Here is a 23,166-nt window from a genome sequence, read left to right as displayed (position 1 = left end):
TATATGCATGTGGGGGTGGGGGGGACAAAAAACAGAAATCATACTTGAGTTACAGTTAACAAAACTGCCATTTAATTGTTAGTTCTTTCAGTACCGTCACAAGTAGTCTTCACATATATTCTGCTTTATATAATGGCAAATAAACGGCATGACTTTTCCTATTAGCAACATAAACATAGAACATTTGGTAAAACGTGTTAAAAGGATATAAGAAATAATTTAATTTTAAAGAGTGTGTTTAGCTACAAAATCTAAATCCAATCATTACCATCTGTCATCAGTATGTAGTTAAGCAAGGTTACATTATGCTATAAATTATTCACACCAGTTCAGTTAGTTCCAGCAAAAGTAGTTGCTTTTCAAGTAGCAATTCATATTTTTTTCTATAAACCATAATTGCTTGTCCATCAACTGTAATATAAACAACCTGTAGAAATGTTAAATCAAATCGATGCATCCATTCCATGAATTACAACAGTTCTCTGTTCACCTTTTACCTCCTTAAATTACTTCAGGTAGATTTCACTAAAAATCCACTCCCAATTGCCTTCTGTCACTAGATCAGTACACTGCTGTCAGAAATTCAGCTATCCGACAAACCCCATGATTTAATTACATGCACTTATCTGTACCTGTTTGATCTTCCCATAATTCACTATGTACCCGAGGAATTTGTGCTGACTGACACTTTCTGAGAGGACTGCTCCCCTTACATTCAGTGAGTAACCCTGTTTCAAACTCATCCTAGCGTAGCCACGCCCTGGAAACAGTCTGGCTATCTACAGCAGGCCAGAAACATCCTTTGTGTCTAGTTGGAAGCGGTGATCATCCGTTGCCACACTGGGCTGTTGGGCGGGACCAGATCTCTATCTGCCCTTGTAGACGTCCTTCCTTCGGCGTAGCTCGCCCAGGACGCGGGCCCGGAAGAGCGTCCAGTCTTCACTGGGGTCCTGCTGGAGGCCCAGGGCCCGGTGGAGCTCGGGAGAGTGGCTGCGCAGGAACGGGTTGTACTCCTTCTCCTCCTTGATTGTGGAGGGGCTCTGGGAACAAATGGGGACAAATGGAACTCTGAAAACAAATACAAGCTAAATGCTTGAGAGCTGTAGCATGTTCTTGTAAAAATAGCTTCAGTGTTTCCTGTTTATTCAACTGGAACTCTGAACAAGCTTTATATCATACTGAACATTAATGCTCTCCAAGTCAGCCTTCTAAAAATGGTCTGTGCAAATAGCTAAATATATCTATGTTCATAAATATCCATTATAATAAATATAAAAATGACCTAATAGCACACTGGTAAATTAGACACCAATGACAAATTTGTTACTGAGCAGGAAAACTGTCAAAAATGCAAAGGTTTTCCTTCTTTTTGGCACCAGCCTGCAGACACCAGGATTGGTTGAAAGTCTGCATAGGTACCCTCCAGGTTGGGCCCTAAAGTTGGGGATTCAAGTGCCAACTACACTACTGTTCAGAAGTTTGGAATCACTGAAAATTGTTTGTTTTTGAAAGAAACTGATACTCTTATTCACTAAGGTGACATTAAACTGATCAGAAAATAAAGCAAAGATATTTGTAATGTTACAAATTAATATTACCGTTTGAAATAACAGGTTTTTTAAATTCAATCTTTACATATGATTGCAAAGCCCCATTTTCAGCAGCCATTACTCCAATGTACCGACAGTACACTTAGGTATTTATGCTAATGTGCTAATTCGGGACTGGAGAAAGCACTCCCATTATAAGTGCAGCTGAAAACAATTGCGCCATTTAATTAAGCTAAAAATATATCTCAATTGCATTATCCAGTACATAGGCATTTCTAAAGTTACATTTTGGTTTAAAAAATGGCCAAGAAGAAACCGATTTCTCTAGAAACACATCAATCAATTCTTCTTTTGAGAGATGAAGGTTAGTCCATGTGTGAGATTGCCAAGAAACTGAAGATTTCATATAAAGGTGTGCACTACCCTCATGAAAGCCTTCCACCATTCTTTTTCTATCCTGGTTAAATCAAGTTAGCTCTCTTCTTTCAAGACAGTAGTGCACACTTTTGTATGAAATGTTAAGGGTTTGGGAGGGTGTTACAATTTGTTACACATTGGCTCGTGACCCACCAGACTCAGGGGAACTGGCGTCCTGTGGCAAAGATACATCTCAGGGGGAACTGTTCAACAGCACAGTGTGCCTGTAGGGTGTAAAATATTCGCTGGTTGCCAGGCGAGTGCATTTGAGGTATGTATACATTTCTGGCTCTTCGTTCCTTGTATTATGGAGGGTGGTACAGCTGTGACTCAAGACGCACAATTGGTGATTCCAAACAGGGAGAAAAATTGGTTAAATTAATGTGAAGGCGATGTGTGGTGCAGTCCGTAGGGTTGCCGGCTCTGGGGGTCATATGAGATTTGTTTGATCCCTGCCGTGGAACATTGTTTGTTTGCTGAACAGGTTACCCTACAGGGTTGGAGTAGGGTAACCTGGATCTATGTGATCTATGTGGTCACTTCTGGCCCTACGATCTTACTTCCTTAGTGTTTCTTTCACCTCTGCCTTGAACTATCCCTGTTGTCGTCGCTGGATAGAGCGTTGCAATGCTGTATGTAATGTAATTCTCAGCGATGGTCCTTTCGCTTGCTAACCTCTCTGCTTTACCATCGACAAGCAAACATAGGAAAGGAGGGCTGTCCCACTTTCCTTTTAAAAAATAAAAATATATAAAATAAAAAGCTATGCACACGCAAAATAAAGCCTGCCCCTGAGAATCCACACCTTGTTTCCTGCATTTTGCTTAATGCCGTCCGATCCACATTTCACAGGATCTCAGATCCGCTAAACACAAACTTTAAGGACACAGCTGTAAGGTATTGTGAGGAACATTTTGATTCCGTTCACACAACTGTTAATTTGTTTGGATTAATTTGCTCCCCCCCTACAATATTCAACATTGATACACTGACTGTGGTTCTGTTACTGAGGCTTTTGCATTCAGAAGCGAGTGAATGAGACGTCTGTGCTAGCAGTTCCTGTGGACAACGACGGGTTTCTCTTTCTCAAGGCTGCGGGACACAGGGAGCTTTCATGACTGCAGTCCGGCACTGAATGATGCGCAGGCCTAAATTAGCGATGCTTACTGTGCACAGTTTCTGGGCCCTCTGTTGCAGGACCCACTGAAATTTGTTCTCTCTGACGGTGTTGTTGGGCTCCACCTCAGCGGCAAACATCAGGTTATCTTCAGCATACTCGTGACCTGGATTCGGGGACACAGTCTTAGTGTGCGATTGATTAATGCATTGTACCATGGTAACACGCGCGCGCACACACACACACGCACACACACACACACACAACGAACCAGGCCACAGCAGAGTGTCGTCGCTCAGGCAGCCGACCGTGTCCAGTGACGACAGCATCACTGAGGCGCTGCCTTCAAACATTCTTCCTGAATGGGGGGGAAAAAACACACACATAAGATTTCAGAACATTTATTGCAGAAGGCTTGCAGTTTCAGACTTGTGTTCAGCGTCACTAACCTCTCCAACTTAACCTTCAACCTTTCCACTTGACAAATAGGCAGCAATTTAAAAAATGCTGGCAGACAAAATTAAAAATTCAACCTCAACAAAACATCACAGAAATTAGTTGCTGAATTCATATAGTTTTAGCATTTGCAACTAATTTCTGTCAGATGAAAAAGTCCACTACCCATCTAAAAAAACATGCAGAGATGAACTGAAAAAACCACACAAAGCTGGATAGTTTATCGTCTTCACACACACTGAACAGCCACACGAACACAGCATTTCCCCTTCATTTGTCACTATTCTATTCCTTTTATTCATGTCCACATTACCCAAAATCCAGGCTTAAACTGCGGCCCTTTCTCTATAGTCTCTCAGTGCCCATAAACCAACAGAAAAAGCCATGGCTACCAGTCGTCACGGAAAACATGTGAACGGTCCGTGTGAACCAACTGGAAAGCGACCCTCAAAATTACTTTCTTTCTCTGGCACACGGATCGGGTCGCTGCACAACGTCAAATATCCGTGAACCATAAACAAAATCTTTTCTGTCTGAAAAGTGAACTGTCAGAGAGCAAACAATGTGCACCAGCTGGCCTGGCAGTTAGCGCAAGCGCTGTGCACATTTTCCCATTCAGCGAAAAAACGGATGCGCTCCGACTCCCCTCGATGCTCAACCTGACACGTCCGCTAAACCAACAAAGAGCAGCAAACACCGACTGTTACCAGTCGAAACATTCCAAAATTATTAAAACCGCATCATATAAACACAATATTCTGAATTTTGTGTTCAGGACATGCCAGAATACAAAATTAGGCATTTTGAAACGCAGAGGTGGAACCTTCTCTTCTGTTAATATTCTGATAGATAAAAATATACTAGTCACTATTACTCATGTAAATACTTCACTAAGAATTCTTAACCTATGTGAAATACTGGTATGAATCATGCACACCTGCTGAAATGTAAATTGTGTTCATTCCTCTCTTATGCTTTGCAAGAAACCTCTGCTCTACTTATTTTTATTAGAGGCACATACTCACAATATGGGTTCCATGTGAATTAAAAAAAATGCAATGATACATTCGGTGTGCATGCTAACAGCATATAAATAACATCAATTCCAAATGTTGCAATTCTGCCACATTTCAAATGTTATCTGCAAATAAATACAGTCATTGCTAGTTCTGCTGATCACAAGAAACACCTAAGGTGAGACCATGAGACTTGTGCCCGTTACAATGATTTCCCTAGTAAATGTGAACTAAATTTCTGTTGAAATTACAAATGTGTCAAAAGAGAGGTTAAAAACTGATTGATACTAAGAGGAGCCACGGACAGGGCTTTTTATTCCCTGAAATATAATAAATTCTCACTGCAAATCACTGCGTGAGAATCTGACTGCGAATGAACAGAGAGCTAGGTTGACTGTTTGTTGATTGTTCGAACTGGATTTTGTAAAGACACACATTACACTAAAACATGTCTGGTCGCCAGATCTCTGCCATAACTGCAGGCCAATACTGCCGTCAACTCACCACACCCAGACAGGAACACAAGGTCCCCTGAAAAGAGGCTGCAGGGCCCCCCGAAAGTCCGCCCATCCAGAAGGTAGATCATGTGCCCCACAGTGTGCCCAGGGGTGAAGAACGCCTTGAAGTGCAGCTGCCCCACATCTACGCAGTCTTTGTCTAAGAGAGGGCTGAATTCCAAAAACAAAAGGGAAATCGTATCTGTGATCATGTGACCAATATTTGACTGGTGACAGTCCACCAGTATAGCTTTGTACCAGTCAAACCACAGTCATAACAACTAAAAAGAAAATCCAATTAATCAATCATAGCTACTCCACACTATTAGATTTGTAATCAAACAACTCATATGTGGTTAAAGGGCAGATTCTCAACTTTTTCCAACAAGGGTATTTTCTATATATTTCTTTACAGGAAATTATCAGCAACAAATTAGTTACAACAGAGATCTTGTAAATGAATGACAAGGATAAATCACAAGGATACAGTTAAACCAAAACTACATCCTGAAATCTAACTTCATCTTGTCTGATACCGTCAATCTTGATAGATAGATATACTTTATTGAACCCCGTGGGCTAATTTGTCCTCTGCATTTTGACCCATCCTAGTTACTTAGGAGCAGTGGACAGCCACAGTGCAGCACCCAGGGACCAACTCCAGTTCTGAGGCCAGTGCCTTGGTCAAGGGCAACTGCAGGAGTGCACCTAACATGCATGTCTTTGAGTGTGGGAGGAAACCGGAGTACCCGGAGTAAACCCACGCAAACACAGGGAGAACATGCAAACTACGCACAGAAAGGCCCCAAGCCGAGATTCGAACCCACAACCTTCTTGCTGTGAGGCGACAGTGCTAACCACTGTGCCACCGTGTCCGCCCGTAGGTCTATACAGTTCCACTGCCATGTGCGATACAAAAATAGGAAATATAATAATTTCTCGAAAGATTATTTCATAATCCAGAACAAAATGTAGTTATAAAATATGAAACAAATTGACAAAGCTGAATAACAATAAAGACAGCCTGGGACCATTCAAAAACAGCAAGGCCTTAAGGACGATTTCCCTTAGACAAGCTGGTCGCTTTAGACATAGCATGGAAGAACTAGAACATCAGTCCAGCTTTTTCAGCATCAATCACTATGTAGATTAATTTTTTTTTTTAAACAGGAAATAATAGTGTCTGGCCACTTGGTGTAAAGTGCCTGAAGGAATATAAAAACACTATCCAAAAGGCTTTGTCTCAAAACAGGCTAGGGCTCTGTATCTTTTTCAGGTCAAACTCTTTCTATTTAATTTATCTGTGACCTTGAACTGCCAGATAAAGTGCTTACAATGCAAAGCACTGCCACAATGACCCATATGGTAAAAGCCATTAGTGCCACTGTCAGATATTTCCTCTGAGAATATGAGAGGGAAATGGTGCACAGTAAAAACAGAGTGATGGCAATGGGGTGTTTGGCTAATGATGTCCACTCCAGGGCTCAAGACTCACTGTGTAAGGCCTGGAACGTTGTCGATGGCGCTTCCATATACTTGACAGGGACTATGGAGCTTGCGGAGGCCTTCATTTCCCCCACTATGGTCCCTGGGAGGGAGATGGGAAAATAATAGGGCCTTACGGTGATGACGTCTTTTTGTAGGCCAACCCGGACGTTTCTTCCACCATGGGTCCCCTCGGCAGATTTCCAATGCTCTTTGCCACAGGGATTTCGTTTTCCGTAGAAAATAAGGTCTGTGGTTAAAGTATGCCTAAGACAGTTTCACGTTTTGTTCTACAAGGAATTATACTCATTAATGTCTCAACTGTGAATTTTGAAGCGATTATGCGTTTTAAAAAAGTAAGTTGCTAAAGTTGCTACATTGAAACTACAACGCTTGTCACATGCAGGCAGGCTTGTATGAAAACTAGAATGGCCAGAATGCAACCATTGTTGTAGTTTCAAGATAGCAACATACTTTTTAAAAGGTGTAAGTTATCTTGTAGAAAAAAATGTGAAACTCTCTTAGGCTTACGTTCACCACAGACCATATTTTGGGCAGAAAACTAAATCTCTGGAAAAAAAGATTGGAAATCTGCCGAGGGAACCCATGGTGCAAAAATGCAAACTTACTTCCGTGTTTTAGGACTACAAAATGTAACACTCTATACCCGACTCCCCCTTAATCAGGTCCATGAAAATCCCAGAATGAAAACAACCGATCAGTAAGCACAACAGAAAAACAAACTAAAAGTTTCGTATTTAGTTGTCATGTTTTAATTGTCATGGCCAATTGTAGCTAAAATGAAGCTAATAAATATACAGCAACACTACAGTGCTCAAATAGGGCGAATCAGCCACCGTGTTCATGTTGGGTTTTTATAAATGCGCATTAATACTGCATTTTGATTGTCTGAAGGTTGTCATACTGTTTCCCATGCTAACATACATTCAATACATTTGGCAGGCATTCAAAGAAAGATCATGCACAGCAAATTTTACTCAAATGTGTCAACTTTAGTTTTAGTGTTTAGTTTTATGCTGTAATTTGTTTTTAAATTTCAAAATGGTGGCAAATTCAAGATGGTAACAACCCCTCAGGCACATGCGTGTTCTGAATAAAGGGATGGATCGCTATAGGAGGTTTGAAATCTCAGCAAAGTAAGAGTAATGTTTAGCACATTTTAAAATATGTTTTAATATTTGAAACGATATTGCACAGGTGTTCTGACGGTCATTGCACTAGGGCTTGAGTCCTAAAATCCTGTCAATGTGAAGACCAATTGTTATCATATTACATCAAAGCATTTGACATTTACAAGAACTTTTGTGAAAAGCCAAAAGTATCTGGGTTCAGGACAAAGTCAGGAGAAATGCTCTTTTTAAAAAAGAAACATAGGAAATTAGATAATGGTCCAGACTGCTCATCTCACCAGTGTTTGTGAGTACAGAGGATTGCTTCCAATGACACCTCTTCTTCCTTCAGGAATGCCTGCACAGAAATGACAATCCAAAATTAAACAATCGACTCTCAATATCAGGCAATTTACAGTGTTAAAACATGCTTCACAATACAGCCAAACAGCTACACAAAGTTGCAAAATTGTGACTGCATAACGACAAGGCATTCAGAAACTACAGCAAGCATAATAATAAAATCTGATGAATAAAAAAAAAAAATACATTTAATAAAATTACAGTATTTTAACATTACATTACAGAAAAATCCACATTCTATCATTTTTATATAATGGAGTTATAAAACCATATGCATCTACCCCTAAACAAAGTTGATGTTCTAAAAACTGTTAATAGGTTATACTAGGATTATGATTAACAAACAAACTGACTGAGAAGGGGTTAGGGGAAGCACCCTCAAACCCAGCTAAACAGAACACATAACTGTGCTGGCTGCACTGCAATTGTATTTGGTCAGTAAGACACCAGAATATTTAAGCCGAAATAGGAAGGACCAAAAAAACCTTGCTCACTGCCAGGAAAATGGCTAATAAACCATTCCACAAATCTTCCAAAGAGTCAAAGCTTTGGTGCATGTGATTGTTATGTTTCTGTGCCAATACAGACAAAAGGTGTGTAATTCTAGAATAACAAATCTGAGCATTAAGTTACTAACTGTAAACTTTTGGGGCTAATGTCACCTACCTCCACCATTTGTGGGTCAGCAGGGTCAACAACCACTGCCTGGCGTGATGCTGTATCAATCACAAGGTAGCTGTAGTTGTCTGACAGCACTGGAATCGGTATTATCTTAACACCTGATAACAGAAGAGCAATTTAAACAGGTGTAATGTTATTTAAATGTAGAAACATTTTAACCAGTCATTAAAACACAAAGTTACCGTTGATCTCCATGGGCTGTGTGCTTGAATGGCCGGTGGGGAATCGCTGGCGAGCTTTTTTGACTTGCCTCTTGTAAAACATGTAACCCAGTTTGGTCCGTGTGTACAGTGTGTACCTGAAAATAAGAGTCCAACAGAAGGTATCTTAATATGATTCTGAGATCATAGATAGTACACAAGAGGCAGTGCTATGATGGCATTACAAACAGACTGAGCGTGTGGATTGACCAGGGACTTTTATGCACGTTTGATCAAAATGCAGTTGCAGCATATAGGCCTAACACTTTTCCCCAAAGATATTTGTCGGTATTTGTCGATATAATTGTGCCGCCGTGGTAACGTTCCTGTGCTTCCACGGTCAGGCACTCATCAGTTCAGGGTAAAAAATAAATTTCAGGACAACATTTCCGATATTGCTTGTGTCGAAATTTCTGTGACAAGAACAGCGATAGATTTACCTTCCAGTCACATCTGTCCCGAAAGTAGAATAAACAAGTCAAGCATTCTTCACGGTAAGAAGACATTTTACGACAACGTTGTTTGCTAGCAAACGTTAGCAATGTATATAATATTTCTACAGTCCACGCTAACTTTAGCCGTACTACGGCTGCCTCATGACATGGCGTTGCAATGTAAACAACCGATTTAAGCTTGTTGTATTGGGAAAGCCGTGTACACTGTACAAATCGTAAATAGTTTAAGTTATTTTTTGCATTTGTGTTCGTTCAGCTATAGCTATCCTTCCATAAATTAGTCTATAGTCTAGTGTAATCATTCTAACCTAGATTCGCCAGCTGTCTAACGCTAATTACCAACCAAAAACGTTGCCGGCTACACCATTTCAATACGACCCCATATCAATTCATGTGCATGGGTTTGTAGTAATTTCAGCTAAATTATCGTTCGATAACGTCATCTAAATATTCATTAAATGTATTCTTCAACACCAGTTCACGTCAACAAAGAAAGCAACGATAAACATAAATCAATTAAATTAGCTTGCTAAGCTAAGTAACGTTAGACAGCTAGCTAAGCTGGCTATCAAGAAAATGAATGAATGATTGTGGAACACACAGGCACACACACAGAAAGTTAGCTAGATACACAAACTAGCTAGCTATAGCGGCTTTACTTACGCAATTCGAAAAAGTGGTTTTTCAGTCCGTGCCATAATTTTAACGAATAAACCCTTATTCCACAAGTTCTTTCTGATTCCCCGACAACGAAGGCACCAGCAGAAAACCCCACAAATTGAAGCCACACCAACAAGAAGCAGCGACCAGTCAGGAAACGCCATGGTTGTGGGCGCCAGATAAATGACGTCCTACTTAATTATCATATCACGCCTCTTTTTCAACTTGCGGCTGAGTCTACAGCGTATTTTTCTTTGGCTTTCAAACAAATTGCACGAAAAAAAACCTGTTTCTTATGACACACACTTTCGTTGGATACGGTAGGTTGGTGTCTGGTGTTAACATTTTTTGACACATCATAAAAATTATGCTTTAGTCCGATAAGTCTTGTCATCAAGATACTAGCTGAATGACAATATAGTTTATTATATGTACTATTATGCATTTGTTTTTTTATTGTGTTTGTATTATTATTATGCCATAAGTTAATTTACATCTGCTTTAGCTCTAATGGTGTTGCATGTAACGTAGTGTGCTGTTGCTTGAACTGTAGTCAAATGGCTCTGTATGTAGCTTCCCAGTAAACACGAAGACATTGGGACAACCTTACTGAGACGAGACCACGTTACATGTTCAACTTTCTGACAACCTTCTCACAACGTTGTTAGAATGTTGCGTGTTTGCTGGGATCTAATTGTAGCTAACCGAATTTAATTTAATTTAATTAAGGTGTAGCTTGCCAGCTCTCTGTATCATAATGTGGAATGGTTCTGGCAGGAAGCACAGAGCCACGATTCTAGGGGTGATGCTGTATGCAGTGATGATGATTGTGATCTTTAGCTGGTATCACTAGTCATCACGTAGTGTAAGCCACAAATGGATAGCCAACTTGCTACGTAGTATCTTACTTAACACTGATTCAAATTGTAGCTGGTGTACATTACATTTTGCCTGTTTCGTGGTGTATAGCTAGACATCTAGCCAGGTAGCTATCAGTACTGTACTTGGATAGGCATGACTATGATGATACAGATCAATACCGTGTAAGCTAGCAAGCTAGTTCTGAACAATATATGCAGTTTAATTAAAGCAGATACCGTGTGGAAAAAATGTAGCCTATGTGAAGTAACTTCAACTGTAATGCTAACAGGAGTCAGCTAAAATATAGAATAAAATAAAAAAAATAGATAGTCTGTGAAGTAGCTTTACAGTAACTGTAATGATGATAGGAGTCAGCTAAAATTAGTTATCTCATAGTTGTCACCAAGACATCTGTTCAACTTGCCACAAGTAAATTTCTGTTAATTCTCCTCCTGCCCTTCTTCCACTCCCTTGGACATCTAGCAGGCTCAAAATTGTTAGCCATAGTCCTTCATGTCCCTAATTGATTGTAAGAAGCATCTGAAGAAAAACACATTTTCAGCATACACAAATGCCAGGTTACTCAGACATACAAACCACTGTATAAGTCATAAAAAAATGCAAAATCTAGACCTGCCGTTAAAAGTATTGATATCAAAAATTAGACCAAGTTTCAAGAAACAATATTGGCTATTTCAGCTCAAACAAATTAAACAAGCTGTATTCCAAAGCAATGCTACCCAGGGTTTCCTAAATAATTTTCCTGAGGGAAAGGAACCTCATTACAGAACAAAATGAGGTAAGGTAGAACAATGGTTTGGAGTTTGCTGTATCATATGCTCGCTTGTGATTGTATTTTGTTCTGTATTATGTTATAAATATCATTCTTAATTTTTCTTGAAGATGGACCCGCAAGGTCCGTTTTATCAAGATGAGCTGTAGTCAGAGTTGTGTGTACAAGCATACGGTACATTAATGGGGCAAACATATGTCTGGATTGGTTTGTAAAACTAAATATGTGTTTAATAGGCCTAAATATTTCTAATTTGTTAAAACCTTTACTATTTACTATGCACAACACAACACTGTCACCATTGTTATGGTTGTTGTTGTTTTTTGTTGTTGCTACTGCTGCTGCTGTTGTTGTGGCTGCAGTGGTGGTGGCGGTGGCGGTAGCGGTGGCTGTTCGTGATCATGTGCATCTATCGTGAACCCGCAGTCTCATTGCAGGCAGCACAGATAAAGGTTAGAACTAATTGCGTAACTGCCCACAGCTGCGAATGCCAGCTGTCAAAACCACTCCCCCATCTCTCTGCCTCTCGGCAGTGAGGTGTGGGGTCCATCCATCAAGAAATCAGTAAATGGAACAAACATCCAACTGAAACCCTGCATGCAGAATTCTGTTAACATATCTCTTACGAGTACGCAGGAACACAACAAATGCATGCAAGGTGGAATTAGGCCAATACCCATTACTCATCAAAATACAAAAAAGGGAAATCAAATTTTGGAAGCATTTAAAACATATTGGCCTCACACTCGCATCAGTACAAAGCCCTGCAATCCCAAGAGTTGAGCAAAAAAAATAATCTCCTCACTCAGCTGGTGCTGAGCCTTAGTTCTCCACATACACTAACATAATACTAACACCTCACCGGCTCAGGATCAGAACAAAATACAAAGAATAAAATTACAAACCTAATTAGAATAAATCAAATTAAATGATTTTACTTATTGGGAATCACAGACAAAATCAAAAAGTAAAATCAAATTTAAAAAAGACAGTACACTGTAACAAACTACGTGACCACAGTTACTGACAAAAAACTGGGAACCACTTTGAAGAGGTACAGCCTCAGCCAGCACCACCCAGCCATAGAGCCTGGCAGGCACAAAAAAAACATGGCTGCCAGAAGAACGGGGTCATTCCTATGTTCCCAAGGTCCTATGTTCCCCAGATTTATATTGCACATAATGGGAACATGACAAAGGGTCCTATGTTCCCATGGTCCTATGTTCCCCAGCTCTACATGAAATCTTACCTGTGTTCAGCTGATAGAGACAGAGACAGTAAATCAATGATTTCTGTCTTACTCCAGAAAACAATGTCAGCTACATCTATCAGCAAACAAATGGCTTAGCTATGCTCAGAAGTCCTCAATAATAATAATATTTTCCAAGAAATTATGAAAAATTATTCACAGTTTCGTCAGGTGCAGTAGAACTTAGGACCCTGGGAACATAGATACGCTCCCGTGTCAACACTGTAAAGACCATAAAATTGAAACATTGAAACTCTCCCCGATTGAATGTGCCAAATTCACCCAAATTCGCAAAAAACTTAGCCAAAAAGGCCCTCAATTCAACAATACACCTGAGGCAGATAAGCTATACCCTTCTTACTAGGGGAAAACAATGACTGCTGCATACTAGCAGCACATTTTTGTTCTCTTGCCACACTCTGAGGGACAGTGAGTGATCCTGTCATGCACACATGTACACACATGCTATAAACACACAGCATACACATGTACAAGCCTACACGCAGGCATGCATGCCCACACACACTCAACCCAGACAGACACACACACATATCATAACATATGGTCATTTTCAGTGTAGGATTATTATTATTATTATTATTATTATTATTATTTATCATCCATATTGTGCATAGTTTTATTATGTAACTTGCTTTGAAATTTGAATTTGAGAGAGTTTTGAAGCGACTTAAATGACGCTAGTAGCTTTCTCGTACTGCAAGCTTACTTGGAATAGTTTAACCTATAAATGCAGCAAGGATTAATACTTTAACATCTTAATAAATGAATGTGAATAGCCAAAATAGCCTACGTTTGAGCAGAGCATCAATCGCGGAACTTGGGACAACGGAATGTGTCCCGGCGACATGTCCTCATATTTCTTGGTAAGATTTTCCCCACCAGACACTGTAGGTGGAGTTCCAAATCCAGCATTTCGAGCTCATGCTGAATTTGGAACTCCACCTAGTGCATGACGGCGAACATCTTCTGAACAAAATAACACCAGGAAATGTTAGCCTGCATATCTTAGCATTAACACAGACTGAGCGAGAACGAGGCGAGGTCAAGTTACATCTGATCCTTGTTTAGGGTATGCGGTGGAATTCAAACGAATATCGATATAATTTATAGCCTTTCGAGGAACTAGCGTGATTGCGACACCCTTTTAATTTTGTCGTTCGCGTTGTTTCTTCTTATTTACGTGGTAAGTAAAACAGACTGTTTTCTATGAACAACGTCATATCGTAAAACTTTTTTCCCCCAGAGGTGACTTAACTAACCACAATTTATCAACGAACAAAATACTTCATTTATATAGATTATTTATTTGTGATAAAACGCCGCGGACACATTTTGAGTTAGTTAAAACGAGTTTCAAAGCGTAACTCTTGCGCTGTCAGAATGAGCCATCTAGGCTACTAAAGGGTATCGAGCCTGTTTTGGCCTGCGAATCCGGGTCCTTTTTTAAAACAAGGTTTACTAGTAAATAACGAAACCTTTACAAATAGGATATAATGGTTTAAGTAAATGTTTAATCGTATGCTGGCGTTAGCTACTTAAATTGTATGTTATTTAATGAAAGGTTCATATGCGTCCAGCAAACGAGGACACAAACATAATTGAGCGTCTTTTAAAATAATGTAGTGAACATACACTTTTTGTTTATCTCAAAATTTTGCAACGGCTTGTTGTCTTACTCATAAACTAAATATGGGCCTGCTATATTATGGAAAAACTTGGCTGCATGGACTGGGGCTTATCCACGAGAGCCCCATGTTACAAGAGCACTGTGTTAACTCGAGAATAAACCTATACAAGTGAACCATTATATGTGTAGTTTTTGTGTACCTGGAAGTGGACACTGTTGCATGTACTGACTTGACCTTTCATATCGAGGTGTCACACTTGTTCCATCAGCTTTTTCCCCTCTTAATTATATGGTGTAGCCTACCAGCCTGATGTAGCACTCATAACTAAACTTAATGCAGCAAGAAATGTCTCTAATAGATCCTCTTGTATGTGAATATGAATATGTATTTATATTAATTTTATTTGCTGTCTGTGGTCTCCCTAGTTGTTGTCAAGGACTAAGACCAATTACTTTTCATTAGAAAGGTAGTTATTCTGAGGTGGGTGACTAAGAGTTATTCAGAAGTGCACTTTTTCCACCACACAAAGAGAACAAAGTTTTATTTAAATGACTGAATAGGAAATGTATTTTACTGCAGGATATGAAGAAGATAAATTTAGTGATCCAGTTGGGAAATCCTGACAGTTAAAGAAGGTAATGTGGTTAAACATTCAAGAATTTTGAGCTTGACGGTTTAGAATCTGTGGGAAAGCTGGCCTTATTCTGGTTTCTGAGAGCGTGGGCCAAGCTGGGCCTCACTTATTGGAGCTTTGCACAGCAGAGGTATGGGAACATTTTAGTCATATACACTTGCTGTGATGAAACCGATCCTCCCAGAAGGGGAAGGCATGCTTCAGGACTAAGTAAAGTTACTTTGACTGCGTTTTGCTTGTTTGTTTGTTCCTTTGTTCATAACCCGGCCCTGCTGTGAGGCAGAACATTCCTTGTTGACTGAGCGCCCGATGGGTGTGGTGGGTGAAGAAAAACTGCATGATGTCATCACACTCCACCCTTTTCACGTTACTGAGCCAGGCCCTGTTTCCAGGAACATGCATGCCTGATAGTTGCGAAACTCCTGAGCCTCGGTTTTAAGACATAGCCTAATGGAAACGAAAATGTCATCCTTTCATTTTTGAAAGAATTGAGTAACTTAGATGGGAGAAGGGGAAACTTTCTGATCCAAATGTATGTCTCCTTGCTGTAAAAAAAAAAAAAGAAACAACAAACTGTTTTTTCGTCTTGTTTTAAAGGAGTGCCCAGACCAGCATGTCCAGGTCAGATTTCCCACCAGGGTATGATGATTCCAGGAGTCCCCTGTACCCCGGTCAGCCTGGGCCTGCACCCCCAGCATATGGATTCCCTGCTTTTGACGGTCAGCCACAACCACAATATGGCCCCGGTCCGGGAATGTACCCTCCTGGACCCCAGCCTCAGCCCTCAGCCCCATACCCGGGACAACCTGGCATGTATCCACACTCTGGAGGGGGGCCAGGCCAAGGGTACCCTGCTCCCAATATGCCACCCATGATGCCAATTATGCCTGTGATGCCCATGCCTCACTCCGAGGAAGGTAAACACCGTCTTGCTATTGAGATCAAACACTGTTGTGTTTCAAATTTGAACTTACATTTTAATCATTCAACTGTGCAAGTTGGCATTCGTCCTTTGCTGTTAAATATGTTCAGTGGTATATAATGACTTCTTGGGCAATGTGTTGTTTTTCCTTTTGGGATTTGGTCATTTGTTTGGTAATTCCTGGTTTTATCTTTTTTTTTTTCATTGTACAAATTAGAATTCACTATATTTATACAGTCTTAGTGGTTGAATATTTGTGGGCTGGGTGTAATGTACTGAATATTCTCTTCTATGCATTGTTTAAATGCTCTGTATTAATTACAGTGTTCATGTGGATGTGTTTCCACAGGTTAAAAATAGTATTTGAAAATATGTTATTCTATGTTAAGGAGTGAGTTACAGGAAATGTAGGCTATTCATTCAGTAAATGTGGGAACTCCTGCTACTACATAGGGCCTTGAGCAAGGTAACGGCATTTTAAAAAGAAAATGGAATATAAAAAGATGCTTGGGAGTGTTTTTAAAATACAGAGTGGTATTGTACCTTATTTGTCTATGGTGGCCATATTGTTTGTCTATAAACTTTATTAATGGGCTTACGTTACATTTAGGCATTTATCAGCTACCTTTACCCAGAGACTTAGGAAAGTTCATACATAAAGGTTTCAGCAACAATAATGGAAATGATTAAAAGTCATCTGTGTCAGAACCACTAGTAGCCTATTAGTCAGTACATAAACCTGCAGAATGACATTAAGAATCGTTATAGGGTCAAAAGGGATACTGAGCGTGTAGTACTTTTAGTGCAGTGTTGGGTAGAAAAAGCAGTAGAAGAACGATACTATTCAATGAGAAAATGGGGATCTGAGATAAATGGTTTCTAGCTGCTGTGTTTTTCATGCAGAAACATTTTCTTAGGCTGTTGAGATTTTCAAGCATTTCATGTCCTCGTCGAAAAGGTTAAAATTCAATTGCTCCGATTTCTATTCTTTTTAAGACCTTTTAAATTTTATCTCATTGAGTGCCCTACTATTCGGAAAAAGAATCCACCATAGTGGACTTTTTTTAACTTCGGAGTGTTTGCAAAACACTTAAATTACATCTCATCCAAAATCATTTTAACTTATCAACATGCAGTTTTCATTTCTTTGTTCTATAGCTGTTCATCTAGGAAAGCTATGCAAATAAAGTTACTATATGAAAAAATATGGCAGTCAATGGGCAGTGTTTGCATGTAACATGCAGAATAGATATGGTACTAATTTGGCACAAAGCTGATACACACATGTACATCACATTCAATCATGTCTACCAAAATTCTGTATGCCACTTTTAAGAAGCCTGACTATAATACAGGCCTATAATACATTCATTTACTGCTTAAGAAATCTACTCTTTACCTCTCATTGCTGATGCTGAAAAATTAACTGCTCAGTGGCATAAGCAATTAAGTCATAAATATGCACTGAGAATCATTATCAAATGCTAGCGAAAGACCAGAGCGAGAGTCCACCCAGAGCCCGTGCATATTTTAACCTTTTTTACGTGACGTTAAATAAATAATAGCAGATGGAAGAGCAGATGGAGCAGATGCACTATGCAGATGTGAAATGTAAACAGGCTGAAGTAAATGCTACTGTCATAGGAGACTCGGAGGGGTTTGCAGCCTCCGATGGATGGGACAGTATGACAGTCCGCCATGCATTCATCCGAAAAGTAAGTGATGTACTGCATCTGACGTCATTTTATGATCTTTTGTAGTTTAATTCTTCTGGGAATGGAAAAGGAAGCATTCATGTACCTAAGAAAAAAATAACAGCTGCATGAAAGTGTACACAAGTACAAATGGTATATTTATGGACACTATTTTTCTTCCTTAGTATTTTTTTTTATTTTTTGTTGAATTGGTCATATCAATTTTTTATGTACTGAATTCTTTTAGTCATTTTTGTGAAAAGACAATAGAACTCGTCATGCTGCTGTCACAGTGTACTTATTTCTTGATTATGTTTTGTTTATGAGTCTTGTAGGAATATTCAGGGACTTCAGATTTAAAAAAAGGAGATTATTCTACAGATTATTACTGTGGCTGCATTTTGGGGCTTGTCCAGAAGTAGAACAAGTACTGGTACTGTCAGAATTGAAGTCCTGTGTTGCTGTTTATGTTTGAACGTATCTTTGCCGCCATTTCACCCCTCCTGCAGGTCTACCTTATTTTGGCTGCTCAGCTCCTCGTGACCGTCAGCATTGTGGCCGTCTTCACATTCGTGTAAAATTATACCTTTTCATAAAGTGTGTTTCCACATATTATGTATGCTTACCGTGTATTAGTAGCTTTAGTGTGTTTCACTGAAAATATTTTGGTTTTATATGGGTGTCAAATCTTTAAATTATTGATGTAAGTAAAATGTTTGCCTTTAATTTTCTTTCACAGGGATAAAGTGCGTTCATTTGTGAGGGATTATCCAGCAGTGTACTGGGCTTCCTAGTAAGGACTTTACAAATCAATGATCTGTGTAAAATTATAGAGTGAAAATTGACATGCTTGTGCAAGTTTGTATGTCTTCCAAACAATTGAAGTCTTATTTGAACATTGAACATATGTTATAAAGAAAGAACCCATTTTATAGAGTAAAATGTCCAACAGTCAAAATTGTTCAGTCTCAACTGATACCTGTTGCTAGGGCCACCAGTTTGTCTTGCATGTACTTGTTTTCCTTGAACAAGAGGTGGACAGTTTTTTTAAGCCACATGTTAAGACAGTTATCTCATTAACACCACCCCAATCATGTACCTTGATAAAATTAGTACCACAAATTAAGGGGCAAATACTTTTTCACAGAATTGTACACTTCTAGTCAACAAGTGCGAATCCCCAATAGCTGCGACTGCACACGCACATACATCTATGTGTGCATGCATCCACGCACAGACCCAGACATAGACAGGTGACCTTTTCTTTGGCTCATGGCCAACCTTTCCACAAAATCTTGTGCAAATCTGTGAATCCATTCGGGAGTTATGTGCCTTTTTGTGATAGGCCATGCCCATCACCACGCCCCCTCTTGGTCAATCGGCCTTGAAAGTTACTCAGTTCTACCTTCGGTCATGGCAAAATTTCAGCCTCCTGAGGCGAAAACTGTAGCCGCTACGGGGTGGGACACTTTTTGTGGACCAACCGACCAACCGACCGACAGACAGACAGCTATAGAGCTGCGGTCGCAGCTAATAAAAATTGAGTACTTGACTCACTGCACTTTTCGTTTGTACATTTGACGTTCCATTCTTGTTCACTTTTATTCCTTTCAGTCTCCCTGTATTCGGTGAACCAATAGTTTTTGTAAACATTACAATTAGCCACTCAGTTGTATAATTTGTCACTTGACTGTGCATTTCAAGTGACTACAGGGCCCCTGGATGGTACTGTACCAATTGAAATACAAGTTTAAACCCCTGTGGTTCACGTGATAAAGACAAACTGGTGGCCCTACTCATTTGTAACGAGTTTCAGGGATGTTTCAAATGGTGCGACATGCATTTACTGCCTCAAAATAACTGCAGTGTTTTGTCTTTATAATGAGATTAATGAACCATTTTATTCATGGCCAAGTCAATGACAACAGAGTGTAAAAGAAATCTATATTTAAACAGACATTATGTGTGTTCGTTGGTGTATTTCTTGCCATTTATCACAGGTTTGTATTTTGTTTCAGTGCCATTTACTTTATCACTCACATGGTCCTGGTCTGCTGCAAAGGCCCAAGGTGAGTTGAACAATGTGGGTTGCTGTGGAACATACACAAGCACAAACACACTGCGCATTCTAACAGCATCAACAACCCTGATTTATTTTTAGGAGACGTCACCCTTGGAACTTAATTCTTCTGGCCATTTTCGTAAGTATTACTCCGCTAGTGATCCTTGGTAAATAAGATCAAGGCAATGAGAGAAGATTATATTTGTAGATAACAATGCATATGGGAGACTGCCTGCATGTATTTACATTTCATTTTTAGCATTTTGCGTAAAATGTACTTTCAGTATTGTCCCTGGAATTGAATATGTGGAGATGACAATGATGCTACCTGCAGGTTTTCTGTGATTTCACTGGTCTTTTTTAACATGTCTCCCCCACCAGACCCTTGCCATGTCATACATGACAGGAACAATATCAAGGTTAGTTATATCTGATTCCTTTTTTTTATTTCACATATCGGGTCCTCAGATGTCTGTCACTCATGTAAAATGGTAATGCTGGTTCTAGAGATGGAAATCCAAAGTACTTCCTTTAGGCTCTTAGTCATGTTCAATTTCAATTTTCAATTCAATTTCATTTGTATCGCGCTTTTTACAAATGACATTGTCGCAAAGCAGCTTTACAATGTGAGATAACGTGCATGCTATCTTGTTGTTTGTTATTGTTTTGCACACTGATGCATATTCAAAGCTTGTATGGTGTTCATTTTCCCAGTTACTATGACACAAAAGCAGTGTTTCTGGCTCTTGGGATAACTATGATTGTGTGCGTCATCGTCACGGTCTTCTGCTTCCAGACCAAGGTAAGTGAATAGAAAATAATGACTTTATTTCTCTCTGGGGGAACTTCAGAATAAATAAAGACGTAAAGGTGTATGGTGTGGGTCTGCCTTCCCTACTCTGCAGCAAAACAAGCCTCTTAAGTCTTCTTTGAACAGGTTGTTGTGATACTTTTCAAAAACATGTTGTTAGCACTATCCATACTGCAATAATTGTTATTTGGCTACATGGTGTTCTTACATTTTTATAATACAAGGATGTTAAATTGAGGCATTTAGACCACATACATATACAGATTTATGCACAAGTAAGTGCCTATAACTTAGCAGGAACAGGTAAAACATAAACTGACAGGGAGTGGTACCATCAGGCAGTTGCAAATATGGTTAAAGGCAGCTGACTGGTTTGAGAGATGGTTCATTGTTAACTACAAAGGTAGTTAATGACAAACAGGTGGATAAGGATATCTAGTTAAACGTTATTATTGACTTTGGTTCTTGGTTTTCCTCAGGTGGACTTCACCTCCTGTGGAGGTTTGTTCTCTGTTCTGGGTATTGTTGTCTTTGTGACAGGCATCATCACGGCCATTGTGCTGTCATTCAAATACGTGAGTGACTTTCTTCAGCCTCTATAAAATATTCAAAAATTATGAAGCTAAGCATTTTTGATAATTTCACTAATCCAGTCTATATAAATATAGTTGAGATCAAGTGTCATATTGAATTTCCAAAAGCCAAGTTTTGCTTTCACTTTGACAATCTGTATCTGAAGGCATGGCCTCACTGAATTAAGGCATATTTCACTGGTTCTCTGATTAAGTGTAAAATGTGTCTATCCATCAGATTTTTTGGCTTCACATGCTGTATGCAGCGATTGGTGCGATTGTTTTCACCCTGGTGAGTTTGGCTAAAATTTCATTTTTCAGCTTTTTAAATGCACCTGTGCAGATACGTAACATGTTTTATTGCTCTTTAGTTTTTAGCCTACCACACCCAGCTTCTCATTGGGAATCGCAAGAATTCCATCAGCCCGGAAGAGTATGTCTTCGGAGCGCTGTCAATCTACGTGGACATTGTCCAGATCTTCATGTTTCTCCTGCAGATCATTGGGGGTTCTTCAAAATAAAAGTCACACAAATGTGCTCTGGAAAAACCTGACAGGAGGAGGCCATACTTTTTTCTTTTTTTTTTCCACAAAATAAAAAAAGGTCAAATTGATTTTTTTGAGAAATGCCTTGCAAGAATATTGGACATGAAAAACACCTGTTCATTTTTTTATACCACTAAGAGCCTATTTTAATCACAATGCTGAACAGGAGTAGTTGCTTTATTTTATTGAGATTTGGAAACTATATCATCTGAAAAGGAAGTATATGCAATTTGCATGAATTTTTTCACTCCCTGTATAGTAATGCTGGTGTATATTTTCAAGTATTGCCTTATTACTTTATATTAAATGTAGGTATTGTGCTTTCATTTAATGAACATAATCCGTTACACACATGGCTTACTGAAAAATCAAGTCTTATATACATGCTGTTCTACAATAGTGATTCTGTTTACTGCTTTTCCTACACTTTCTACAAGTTAAGCTTTAGAACAAATAATATGTCACATTCAGGACTTGTTCATAGGTTTTCCAACTCACTGGTGTAGAGTGCTGTAACATAGACTTTTCATGAAGCAAGAACTTTATTTTGTGCTATTACAAATAAGCCTCTGTCGGAATTTAATAAATGCTGTTTTTCATTTATCGTCTACATTTGCGTGAAATTCATACAGTACACCATTATTGCAGAGCAGTAATAAAGTCGCACAGTAATTCAAACATCGTTCACTGCAGTATCATTTTGAGGCAAATCCATCCACGGGTGAAGTTCAAACCTCCAGCACATACATGCTGTAACTATATTGATACACATTTACTATTACTAACCATAAACAGACATACGCATACATTTGCTCTGAAGCAGAATCGTGATTGAGCAGAATTCTTCAAATTATGGCCGTTTAACAGATAGCTTCTCATAGGGGATATCGGCAGTCGCATAATTAGACATTGCAGCAAGATGTTAGATGTTTACTGACTACATCAGAACTACAAAGCACTGTCTGTACAAATCAAACCTAACTAGGCACTCCAAAACATATAGAGATGCCCAGACATAATATAGTCAACCTCCAAGGATGTGATCTATTCAGGGCATAACCCTCACTATGCTACACGTCTACTTGTTTCAATAATCAGATTTATTTTTTGTACTCGTCCCGTTTGAGACTTTACTATTTTGACAATGCTTATATTTGGTACTTAGCATCTTAGCACTTATATCTATAACATACATGTCTGTTTTAAGCACAATGGGCCTCATTCACCAACCGTTCTTAAGAAGAATTTTCTTCTTAAAACCCACTTACGCAGTTTTCACGAAGATTCTGACATTCACCAATGTTTTCTTATTTGGGATTTGTTCTTAGGTAACACTCGAGCACACAC

The 23,166-nt window shown here is 39.2% G+C and overlaps 2 protein-coding genes across 3 annotated transcripts; one reads left to right on the top strand and one right to left on the bottom strand.

The window, feature by feature from the left end:
* Positions 1-44: 44 nt before the first annotated feature.
* pnkd (PNKD metallo-beta-lactamase domain containing) lies at positions 45-10,191 on the bottom strand. The gene is made up of 9 exons (XM_064327601.1): positions 10,031-10,191; positions 8,895-9,010; positions 8,698-8,810; positions 7,968-8,026; positions 6,549-6,641; positions 5,061-5,224; positions 3,356-3,442; positions 3,135-3,250; positions 45-1,040 (listed from the first exon to the last, which is right to left on the bottom strand). The coding sequence occupies exons 1-9, from the start codon at positions 10,189-10,191 to the stop codon at positions 867-869; spliced, it is 1,083 nt and encodes a 360-aa protein (XP_064183671.1). The 3' UTR covers positions 45-866.
* Positions 10,192-10,210: 19 nt separating this feature from the next.
* Positions 10,211-22,420, top strand: tmbim1a (transmembrane BAX inhibitor motif containing 1a). Of its 2 annotated transcripts, none has more exons than XM_064327599.1 (12): positions 10,211-10,347; positions 15,811-16,130; positions 17,780-17,850; positions 18,339-18,403; positions 18,569-18,622; positions 19,848-19,898; positions 19,991-20,030; positions 20,273-20,310; positions 20,606-20,693; positions 21,182-21,277; positions 21,513-21,566; positions 21,646-22,420. In XM_064327599.1, exons 1-12 carry the CDS (start codon positions 10,211-10,213, stop codon positions 21,793-21,795), a joined length of 1,164 nt encoding a protein of 387 aa, XP_064183669.1. In that variant the 3' UTR covers positions 21,796-22,420. The 2 variants fall into 2 exon arrangements, with proteins under 2 accessions (XP_064183669.1, XP_064183670.1); XM_064327600.1 differs by lacking the exon at positions 10,211-10,347 and adding an exon at positions 13,883-14,134.
* The last annotated feature ends 746 nt before the right edge of the window (positions 22,421-23,166 follow it).

The sequence above is a fragment of the Anguilla rostrata genome, chromosome 3, assembly GCF_018555375.3.
Source record: "Anguilla rostrata isolate EN2019 chromosome 3, ASM1855537v3, whole genome shotgun sequence".
Taxonomy (NCBI): Eukaryota; Metazoa; Chordata; class Actinopteri; order Anguilliformes; family Anguillidae; genus Anguilla; species Anguilla rostrata.
This window is presented reverse-complemented; position numbering and strand designations above follow the sequence as displayed.

Bases quoted from the DNA above. Each gene is read 5' to 3' on its own strand.
- pnkd (XM_064327601.1), bottom strand. From the start codon at position 10,191: ATGGCGTTTCCTGACTGGTCGCTGCTTCTTGTTGGTGTGGCTTCAATT. The intron at 9,011-10,030 runs GTAAGTAAAGCC...TCTTATTTTCAG, and splicing joins AAACCACTTTTTCGAATTGC to GTACACACTGTACACACGGA. The intron at 6,642-7,967 runs GTGAGATGAGCA...TCTCCCTCCCAG, and splicing joins CTCTGTACTCACAAACACTG to GGACCATAGTGGGGGAAATG.
- tmbim1a (XM_064327599.1), top strand. From the start codon at position 10,211: ATGACGTCCTACTTAATTATCATATCACGCCTCTTTTTCAACTTGCGG. The intron at 17,851-18,338 runs GTAAGTGATGTA...CCCCTCCTGCAG, and splicing joins GCCATGCATTCATCCGAAAA to GTCTACCTTATTTTGGCTGC. The intron at 19,899-19,990 runs GTGAGTTGAACA...ATTTATTTTTAG, and splicing joins GTCTGCTGCAAAGGCCCAAG to GAGACGTCACCCTTGGAACT.